Source organism: Pseudorca crassidens, chromosome 15, assembly GCF_039906515.1.
Source record: "Pseudorca crassidens isolate mPseCra1 chromosome 15, mPseCra1.hap1, whole genome shotgun sequence".
Taxonomy (NCBI): Eukaryota; Metazoa; Chordata; class Mammalia; order Artiodactyla; family Delphinidae; genus Pseudorca; species Pseudorca crassidens.
Genome location: NC_090310.1, coordinates 76,843,493 through 76,853,965, shown reverse-complemented (window position 1 = coordinate 76,853,965; position 10,473 = coordinate 76,843,493). Strand labels below are relative to the sequence as shown.

The following is a 10,473-nucleotide window of genomic DNA, read 5'->3' as shown; positions in this document are numbered from 1 at the left end:
TCCAAAGGCCTTATGGGGGCTGGGGGTGTATGGAAGGAGGCACGGGCAGAGCAGCTGCTTGATTAGTGACTGGAGAGCAAATAATTTCCTCTGAGAAAGGTTGGAAAGGGCAGGCTCATCTCATGGGAGGCACAGAAGTTATAAAGAAAGAGAAAAAGAGAAGAAGGAAGGAAAGAAAAAGGAAGGGGAAAGAGAAAAGAGGGGGTAAGAGAGAGAACGAGAGAGCCGTGCGTCTTCCTTCCCAAGGTCGTGGCAGCGCCCGAGGGCACCCAAAGGCCTGGGTGTCCCAAAGGCAGGGGCTGGGGTCACCGCTTTCTTCCCGGGGCCGGCGGGGGCGCGCGTGGTGGGGAGGGCTTTCTCCTGCGCGGCTCCGCTGCCAGCTTTTCCAACAGGGTGTTGACTCAGCCCGAGCGGCGGCGGCCGGCGACCGGACCTGCGTGTTTGTGCTGCGCGCGGTGGGTGTCGCGTGTGTCGGGGTGGGAGTGGCGTAGCCCGCGGCGGACGGGGGGGCGCCACGCGTCCGGGCGCGGAGTTGGTGCGTTGGCCGCGGCGGGCGCGCTGCTTCGGACTCTCGGGGCTCTGCGGGGCCCCTCGTGGAAGATTTTCGCCCAAGAGCCCCGGGCGCCCAGCTCAGGCCGAGCCGAGCTTCCGACGTACCAGCCCAGCGCCGCGGCGCGTCTCCAAGGGGCCCAGTGCGCGCCCGGAGCGCCTCTGCGGCCCGAGCACGGCGTGGCACTTGGCAGACGCTCCCTTGGCGGCGGGGGAGGCGGCGGCCTGGCCAGCCGTCTGGGAGCCCCGAGGGCCGGCCTCCTCCCTCCCCTCGTCCTGCCTCCGCGCGCTGCCTCCGCCCCCGGCCCGGGCTGCCCGCCCCCAGTCCCGCCTGCTCGCCCGCCGCGCCATGCGCCGGGCGCGCCGCTGAGCCCGGCCCGCCGGCGCGCCCCGTCCGGGATGGAGTGCCTGGACGCCTGAGTCGCCGCTCGGCGCGACCTCCGCGCGGGGGAAGGAGCCGGTGCCGCGCGGCCGCGCTAGGATGGAGGTGCCCGGCGGCAGCGATCCCAGCGGCGACGGGGCTGGGGACGGTGCCCACCTGGACCCCCGGGCACCCGGCGACGCTGCGCCCATCTCCGGCCAGTGCGCGGCCGCCCGGGAGTCGGAGCGCCAGCTGCGCCTCCGCCTCTGCGTCCTCAACGAGATCTTGGGCACCGAGAGGGACTACGTGGGCACCTTGCGCTTCTTGCAGTCGGTGAGTGTAGCCCGGGGAGCGCGGGGACAGCCTCCGCTCCAGCCGCCAGCCCCGCTGCGGAGCGCAGGGGCCTCCGGCGCGGGGTGGTCCCCACAACCTGTGGCCACGGCCCCCGGGCGGCGCGAGAATCACCTCAGACGTGGGGAGGGCGGCCTCCTCCAGAGCTGGGCTGTCGCCTCCCTGGCCGGCCCCGACCCGGGGTCTCCCTCACTCCGTTTCTCCCCACGGCACGCTGTCCTTTTGTCTTTTTCTTTCCCCTTCTCCGCCTTTCAAATAGTTTTAAAATTAGTTACATCCGTGAGGCAGGGTCTCTGGGAGCCAGGCGCCGGGAGCTTGGGCTTGCGTTTTTTTCCCCGGGGATTTCTTCGCCACCTAGTGCATCACAGACTACTCATCTAGGACGGACCCTAGAAATCCTAGAGCCCAGAGTCCCTAAGCGCCCAGTAGAGTAGGATAAAACCCAAAGCCCGGAGTAGGGACAGAAGTCGACAAAACCTCGGGGTAGGACCCCTCTTTCCCACGCACACGCTTTTGCTGGAGCTTGGGGACAGTGGGTTTCGAACTCACGACTCCGAGGTTCAGTCCCATCCTCCCCATCCCCAACTCCAAGTTGCAAAACCACAGCGTCAGATGCTGTAAAATAATTGAGCACTTATTATGTGCCAGGCGCTTACATTTGTCATGAGAAGGTTGAACCTTCACAAGTGGCCCATGAAGTAGGGACGAATATTTCCCTCATTTTTTAGATGGGAGAGTTTAGCTCCAGAGAGGTTGAGTAACTTGCCCAGAATCAAACAACTGGTTACTTGGGGATACCGGATTTTGAACCAGGGCAGTCTGAGCTAGTGCTCCAAACCCCTATTCTCGGCTGCATTTTTTTTTCTTCTTCTTCTTCTTCTTTTTTTTTTCTCTGTGAGAGGGAGGAAGGGGCCACTTCCCTACTCTCCTAGGAAGTGAGAAAAGTGGCTAGGGGGTGGGAGTGGGGTGAGCCTTGCTGGAAATTAGGAGACTCCGAGGGCTTTAATCTCCAAACCTCCTACTGGGACCTCATTTACTCCCTTCTCTGCTCTAGGAAGTCTTTTAATCCTGGTTCAGGAAGGGCTGGTTGGGGAGGTGGGGCGGGGGCGGTTGGTGTTTCCTTCAGAAACCCCAGAGCCAGGCTCTACAGCTCCCAGTCTCCGGGGAAAGAGGGAGACTCTGGCATCCTCTGGGGTCCCCCGTGGCTTGGGGGTGCAGCTGAGGCTGTGTGAGGTCCGAGTTTTAACTCAAGGAGGACAGAGCCCTTCTCTCTGTGAAAAGAGGTGTGTGTGTTGAGGGGTGGATGGGCGGGGAGGAGAGTTGTGCAGAGGCATTGAAAACCATTTGGCTAAAGGACCCTTCTAGAAAGGCCTGTGAGAATGAGGCAGGGTTGGCCTTTCTTTCCCATCCCTCCCTCTCTCACAGTTAAAAAGAAAAGAAAAGAAAAGAAAAGAAAAAAGAATCTGCTCAGTTTGAATTAAAGATGTAGACAGCCCTGGTATCTCTGAGCAACCTCAGATTCTAGGGGACTCCTCATTTCTCCTTTTAGCCACTCCCTGCTTCTCAGTCTGGAAGGGAAAGAGGAAAGACAAGCCGATTTTTATATTAATAGGAAAGAAAATATACATCTTCCTCCCACGTCCTTGCTCTGGACGGTGTGGTGCCTTTCAGAACAGATAGAGATGGCATTTGGGTTCACTGTGGTTTTAAATTGTCCATGTGTAGAGTCTGAGGAAGCTGGAATGATGGAAATTGATTGGAATCAACCATCCTTATTAAAGAAACAGAAAAAAAAAGATTTCTCTACTTCCATAGTATCTCCTTGACACTTTGAATTTGCTGAGCTCATCAGTTTTTTGTTTTTTGTTTTTTTTGTATTGACCTGTCAGTTTTGAGATGAGCTGGTTCCGACTTGGATATCTTGGATCAGTCGTGCACATGTCCTGGCCTCAGTTTCCCCACTTGTCAAATGAGGGAAGGGGAATCCAGGCTTTCTTTCTGCCATGTCCTTTTGGGTGTCCCCAAGCTGGTGCCAGAAACAGACTGGTTGTGTAACCCGACTAGCGATACCTCGTTTGTGAGCTGTAGGAGACCTCTCTTGTTTGGCTCCATCAGAAACGGTCCCTAAACGACGCAAGATCTTTCAGTTTTGAAAACCCAGGGCTTAGAGCTTCACGAACTGCTAATTACCAAGGTTTTCCATGGCAGCGAGGCTGGCAACTTGCAGGTTGTGATTCTCTCCTGTCTTCCCACTCTCTCCTCCCAGCCTTTATACTTACTGAGGGCTTGTTCCCACTCGGAAGAATGCTGGGTAATCCCTCCCTGCTTTTAATTCCATGTGGCAGAGGCAGGTCTCGAAGGGTTGCCTTGGCCTCCTTGTGTCCCTTGTTTTAAGGTCCTGTCGCCAGTAGAAATGAAGTCTTTGGGGTAGACTGAGCATTGTGCGAAATGCAGAAAAGCCAGTTCTAAGTTCCTGCCCTCGAGGAGGGCCAGGTTCTAGTCAAAGGTGGCGAAATGGGTGTTTACAGAAATCCAAGTATGAGGCTGGGCTGGAGCCAGACTGCTTGGGGTCGGGTCCTTGGGCTGTGTGACCTTAGGCAAGTGGCTTGACCTTTCTGAACCTCACTTTCCTCATCTGTGAAATGGAGAATGATAATAGATCTTATAGGGTTTTTAAGAGGATAAGTGAGTTATATAAATATATATAAAGCACTTAGAACAGTGCCTAGCAGGTAGTAAGGCATTTCTAAATATTAGTTATTATCATTAATTGTTATATGATAATTAAATATTACAGATGATTATTATTAAATATTAAAGATGATTAAGATGATAGGATTCTAGCATCTAGCAAGCAGGAGTAGTCAGGGAGGGCTGCTTGGAGGAAGTGAGATGTGAGTCAGCACTGAAAGGAGGACAGGAACTCTGAGTGAATTTCCTTTTGACCATCTACACTCCGGAACCAGTGGTTTTGTTTGGTTCCGGGCCTGGGGCTCTCTGGTTCCTCTAGAATCTCCCCATCATTGCCCACCTCCTTCAGGAACTGGATTGCACCTCCTCCCCTATCTCCGATGGGGACTGATGACTTTGGTGCCGTATTTTGTGTGTTTATTGAAGAGTCATGGAAAGGCAAGGACAGCCCTCTTGTATGGATGCTGGATCTCTCTTGGGGGACCCCATAGAGATTGTGGGAGAAAATGCCCCGGGTTTTGGCTGAAACTTGGATCTCAACATCTAGAAGCCCCGGCTGTGTTGGGTGCACTGTGTGTACTCTTGGGCAGTGTTAATAATGATAATAATAATGACAGTCATTACTGTGTAGGAGCTGACACTGATTCATCATTTACCCTTCTATCAACTCATTTGATCTTTCCAACATCCCTATGAAGGAAGTGCTGTCCTTATCCCCATTGGCAGATGAGGAAACTGAGGCATAGATAGTTTAAGTGAGCTGCCCTGGGTCATGTAGACAGCTGCCCACCCCAGAACTCATGTTCCTAGCCACTTCGCAGACTACCTCTGGCTTATAAAGGGCTTGACACCTGCCTTATTAGGGTGGCAAAACTGGGATTCGAATCCAGGTCTCTGTGACAATTACCCTCTGCCTATGCTTCTTCTGGTTACTTCCCCTCTGTGACTCCTGTTCTCTCTTCCGCACAACGGGCAGAACTTAGAAGAATGGAAACGTCAGGCTGCTGGGTTCCTCCTTTGCACTCTGTGTCTGTTCATGGCGTGAGGGTTGAATGTGGGGCTCTGGAGCCAGGCTGCTGGTGTTCAAATCCTGGCTTTACTCCGCACCGCCTGTAGGTGGCCCTGGGCAGGTCACCAGCCTACTCTGTGCCTCAGTTTCCCCATCTGTACAATGGGCATAGTACAGCACCTGCTGCATCATAGGGGTGTTGTTGAATCCTCAATGAGCCTGAGGTTAACGCTCTTAGCACTGTACCAGGCACCAGTAGGTGCCCAGAATGCTCTGGTGGCTTTTGGGGGGATGTGCAGCAACGGGGGGCAGTTGAGGTTGTCTCTTTGGGGCTCAAAGTCTTCCCCCTTAAAGAAAGGCCGGGTGAGCCTTGAACCCACTTGCCTCTTGGTTGGATTGGTTTGGGGTCTCTGCCTGCAAGCGGGGTGGGGGGTCTGTCGTCAGGGTAGGTGCCAGTGGGTCCCCTGATGGACGTGCCATCCAGCCTGGGCGGATGAGCTGAGAGACTCCTGCGTGCGGAGTGAGTGGTCAGCAGCCCACCCTGAAGGGCTCCCGTTGGCTGAGGACAGAGACCTGTCACTCTCAGGCAGCCAGAGGGTCTGCCTGAGCTGGCTGGGCCAGGGTCCCTGAGGATCAGGGGGTGTGGGCAGAAGGCTCCCAGAATATCTTCTGTGGTTCTGCTTTTTGGGGTTAGGAGACGAAAGCTTTTCTTTTCATTGGAGCTCTGCTTGCTGAAACAAGAAACTGTGTGGTTTTGTGTTGTCACTATTTTTTTTTTTTTTTAAGATTTTTGTAGTCCTAGTCTGACACTAGGGAGCAGTGCTGGGGAGTGGGGACAGGGGGGTACGTTTTAAATTCCACGGTCACTGAAACAGAATGACCTAACCAGTGATGTGGGGGTTTTTCACAAGCTTGTGTTGTGCAAAGTAGGATGCTAAGAAGTTCTGCCTTGGGAAAAACACTAACCATAACATGATGTACGTTGTGTGTATAACATTACAGGAGTTTGGAGAGAAAGATGAAAAGACGTGTATCTTGTGAAGAAAGGCAAGCAGAAAGATGAAAAAGGAAAAAATGTTCTAAGAAAGGCTGTTTGTAATGCCCTTTGCACGTAAAATTATGCATATGTATGAGAATATATTTTTTACAAATCGCCGATGGAAGTAATTGCATTTTCAGCATGATTATTAGATGAATGTACAGCAATAGTAATAATAATTTTGCTAACATTTATGTAGTGCTAGATGTTTGTAAGCCCCATATAAAGCATTCTCTGTGTATCAGCTCAAAAGTTCCAGGTATTATTGTGCTTACCATTTTACAAATGAAACAAAGGCACAGAGAGGCCAAGTCAGTTTCCCAAGGTCACACAGCCTGACCCAGCTGGGATTCAAACCCAGGTAGTCTGGCTGCATAGCCCCCATTCTTTACCACTACCCTTAACTGCCCCAACATGGTGCTGTGTTCATGACCCAAATTACTGTCTTTGTGAGGCCTCTGGGCTGCCCAGGTGGGCAAGAATTAAGCCAAAAGGTCCAAATTATCTGAGCTTCAGGATGCTAGAGGGCCAGGACCAGGCCACTTTGTATTGGCCTGAACATTTTCAGGAAGCAAGTGAAAATTTTGTGCTGATAAAAACCTAAGCATCAGTAAGAGTTAGGTGAGGCCCATCTTTTGTGTATTGCAAACAGAGCTACGTATAGGTAAAGCCATAAAGAAATTAGACAGTTTTTCTCAGCGTGTACGTGTATAGGGAGCACCTGCTGTATATTCCGGGCAGTGTTTTAGGCCACAAAGATGCAGCCGTCAACAGGGCAAACGTGGTCCTTGTCCTTATGAGAAAGATGACTCAGGGATGCTAGAACTCGTGCATTTGAATGAGAGTGCTCTTCAGATAAGCATCCCGGACATCCATTCACTATTATTTTGGTGTTTGCTCTTGTGACCATTTCTCTGTCACTTTAAGAAGAGATGGATGGGGTTGGTGTCCCTGGCTTCTGGAGGCTTCAAGGGGCATCTCTTTCTTAGAGAGTATCCCTCCTTTATCAAGCCAGTGAGCAGAAGAGCTGTTGGGCTTGGGGCCACACCCTCAGATTAAGAAACCCACATCCTTTCTGCTTTACAGCGTTCCTCTCTTAAAGCTTTTGCAAGAGTTGAGTCTTTGAAGTAAGCCATGCCTTGCTGCAGAACTTTACTTCCCAGATTTTTGTGATTTCTCTTCTTTTTTCCAATAGACACAGGTTCTCTGGCTGGAACCCTAGTGAGAGGTGGGCAACCAGAGTATCGTGTCCCACTGGCTTTGTTTCGCAGGCACCAGGTGAGGTCAGAGCTGGTTCTTGCCCCAGAATTTAGGAGACGTAGAACTTGCGAGCAAGCCAGGGGGTGGAGGGTCTGAGACCCCCCTGGAGGGACCCCCTGCAGCAGTTGCGGCCCCAAGGGGGAGGTGAGCCCTGGTGAAGGGTGGTGACTCTGCAGCTGGTCAGGGTTCCAACCTGAGAGTTCTGGGGAGAGAGGGCTTGGGGGCCTTCTCTGGGGATTTGTGTTTTAGCCTGGATTCAACATCCTCCTTAAACAGGTTCACCTACAGGGGGCATTTCCAGCCCTAGTACCTGGTCTGGGGTGAATCCCTCCATCTTCCAACCTTCGGCACTATTGACGTATTGGGCGGGATTATTCTTTGTTGTGGGGTTGTCCTGTGCATTGCGGGATGTTTAACAGCAGCCTTGGCTTCTACCCACTAGATGCCAGTAGCATCCCCTTCCCCCAGTTGGGACAATCAGAAATGTCTCTAAACGTTGCCACATGTCCCCTGGGGACAAAATAGCTCCGGGCTGGGAATCACTGGCTGAAACCTCCTTTGACCACCAGCTCTGCTTTCAGACCATTTTAGGGCATTTACAGGCCTACATAGCCATGTGTAGCATCGATGTGTATGTGAAAATGCGTGTGTGTTTACATAAATGGCATGGTACGCTGTGTTCTTTTCACTCCGCAGTGTGTCTTGGGTTCATGGTTAAGAGCACAGACTCTACAGACAAATGGCCTGGGTTTGAAACCCAGCCCTGTGACCTTGGACAAGTCCTTTTGCCTCTATGAGCCCTGGTTTCCCCGTCTGTAAGGTGGTCGTAGCCCTCCTAGGGTGGCTGCAAGGATGGAGCGTAGTCTTCCTTGCACCTGGCACAGCTGAGTGCTGAGCAGGGTCAGCCTCCCTGAAGTACTTGCCACAGAAGGAAGCCCTGAGGAAGGAGGGAAGCCCTCCAGCCTCCCAGCCGAGTGTGGAGTTTTGGGTTTATTTTTATTTTCTCGGCTCCTGGAGGACCAGAAGAGGATCTGCCTGCCCGCCCCTCTTTTGTCTTGTGGTCAGACACACAATCTGTGTTTACCCGCCTGGTTCCTTCCCCAGTGCGGAGCTGACAGCCGATCCCTTGTTTCTGGGCCAGGAGAGGTGAGGCTATTTCAGGCTGGCGGGACTAGGGCCACTGAAGGTTGGTAGAGGCAGGTGGCCAGTTGCCACGGAGATCTGAGGTCTTTCCTCCCCTCGCTGGAGAGGGTGGGTGGCTTCTGCAAGGGGCTACTCCCAGGAGGGGTGAGGCCAGGGTCAGAGCGGGGCGTGGGCAGTCAGTGCTTTCATTCACAGATTCACTTGTTCATTCACTAAACGGACGTTAAGCACCTACTAAGTGCCAGACACTGGGCTAGGTGTTGGCATGTGGCCAGTACAAGATGGACAAGGTTCTTGCCCTCATAGAATCTTCGGACCGTACAAAAAAGAGGTCACTTGGGAGAGTGACAAGAGGTGTAATAATGATAAACTAATCCACTGAGGCCCTGCTGTGTGCCAGGTGCTATGTGAATTATCTCCTTGAACCCTTGCAACAACCCTCTGAAGTAGAGACCATCATTATACCTATTTTGCAGGTTGGGAAACTAAGGCCCAGAGAGGTTGAGTGACTTGCTCAAGTCCACACAGTTTGAGAGTGGGTACACCAAGGAGGAAATAAAATGGGGATATGTTGGTGACAGGGACGGTGGCATCTATTGAGATGGGGTGGTCAAGGGAGGCCTCTCTGAAGAGGTGGCATCTGAGCTGAGTCCTGTGGCAGAGAAGGAACCAGCTGTGGAAAGAGTCGAGAGAAGTGTGTTCCAGGTAGAGGGAATGGCATGTGCCAAGGCCCTGAGGCAGGACCGTGTTTGGCTTGTTTGAGGAATAGCAAGAGGCCAGGGTGACTGGAGGGGAGGTGAGGTTGGCATGGGCAGCGGGGGCCTGGTGGCATGGGCCTCACACACATGGTGAGCAGTTTGGGTTTGAGTCTTAGTGGGCTGAGGAGCCCCTGGGGGGTGAGATGGCTTCCTGCTTCCCGGGAGGGAGGGGGCACCCCTTGTTTTCTGTTCAAGAAACTGATTTGTATGATTAAGAACTGTTAGGTGGCACCTTGGACTCCACCCTCCACTCACAGCTGTCATAACAGCACTTTATCTGGTATCAGCTCTCACCCCTGCCCTTGGGGGGAAAAAAAAAAGTCTTTTTCAGACCCACTTCACAGATGAGGAAAACTGAGGCACAGAGGGTAACTTGCCCCGGGACACACCATCTGGAACTGGCCATCGCCTCCTCTGCTCTCACCCTTGCCTCCCACGGTCTGTTCACCATACACAGCCTGAGGAGCCTAGTTAGCACTTAAGTTAGGTCATGCCGCTGCACCACTCAAAGCCCTCCTGTGGCTGCCACCGCCCTCAGAATAAAAGCCACGTCCTTAGAGTGGCCTGGAAGGTCCTGCATGCTCTGCCCCTGTCACTTCTCCCATCCCTCTCCTAGTCATCTTTTTTTCTCATACAGTTTTTTTTCTTTAATTGAGATATGATTCACACATGGTAAATTTTACCCCCTAAAGCGTACGATTCTGTGGTTTGGGGTGTATTCACAAGTTGTGCAATCATCACCGCCATCTAATTCCAGAATCTCCTGTTGCTCTCATTCCCTCCCTCACTTCCCTCCACCCACATTGGCCCTTTCTCAGATGCACCTGGCATGCTCCTGCTTCAGGGTCTTCTCACTTGTTCTTTCTGGAATGCTCTTCCTCCAGTATCCCTGTGGCTCACTCCTTCAGGCCTCTGCTCAAACGTCATGGTCTCCATGAGGTCTTTTCTGACCAACCCCCACTTCTAATTTGAAATTGTACTCCACCCTCACTCACCGCTTCCTGTCTCCTTTTCAATTTTAATTTATTTAAATTAAATAAATTTTTAATTTTATTGTCTCTCTGGTTTTTAATTTATTCTCTCTCTCCAGCACCAAGAACAATGCCTAGCACATAGTAGGTCCTCATTAAATATTTGTTGAATGAAGGAAAAAAAAGCCTCTCTTCTGTATACATGTTTATATATTTTTTAAATAACGTGATTATCTTGATTTATGTAACTGCTAAATTTTTTTTGTGTGTGTGTGTGTTACGTGGGCCTCTCACTGCTGTGGCCTCTCCCGTTGCGGAGCACAGGCTCCAGACGCGCAGGC

At 52.2% G+C, this 10,473-nt stretch overlaps 1 protein-coding gene across 2 annotated transcripts in view; it reads left to right on the top strand.

Moving 5' to 3' along the window:
* The first annotated feature begins 898 nt into the window (after positions 1–898).
* The window catches only part of PREX1 (phosphatidylinositol-3,4,5-trisphosphate dependent Rac exchange factor 1), a 197,278-nt gene continuing 187,703 nt past the window's right edge, over positions 899–10,473 (top strand). For both annotated transcript variants that reach the window (XM_067708378.1, XM_067708376.1), the window contains exon 1: positions 899–1,243. In XM_067708378.1, coding sequence (XP_067564479.1) covers positions 1,031–1,243 — 213 coding nt within the window. In that variant the 5' untranslated portion in view covers positions 899–1,030. The remainder of the gene's footprint in view (positions 1,244–10,473) is intronic.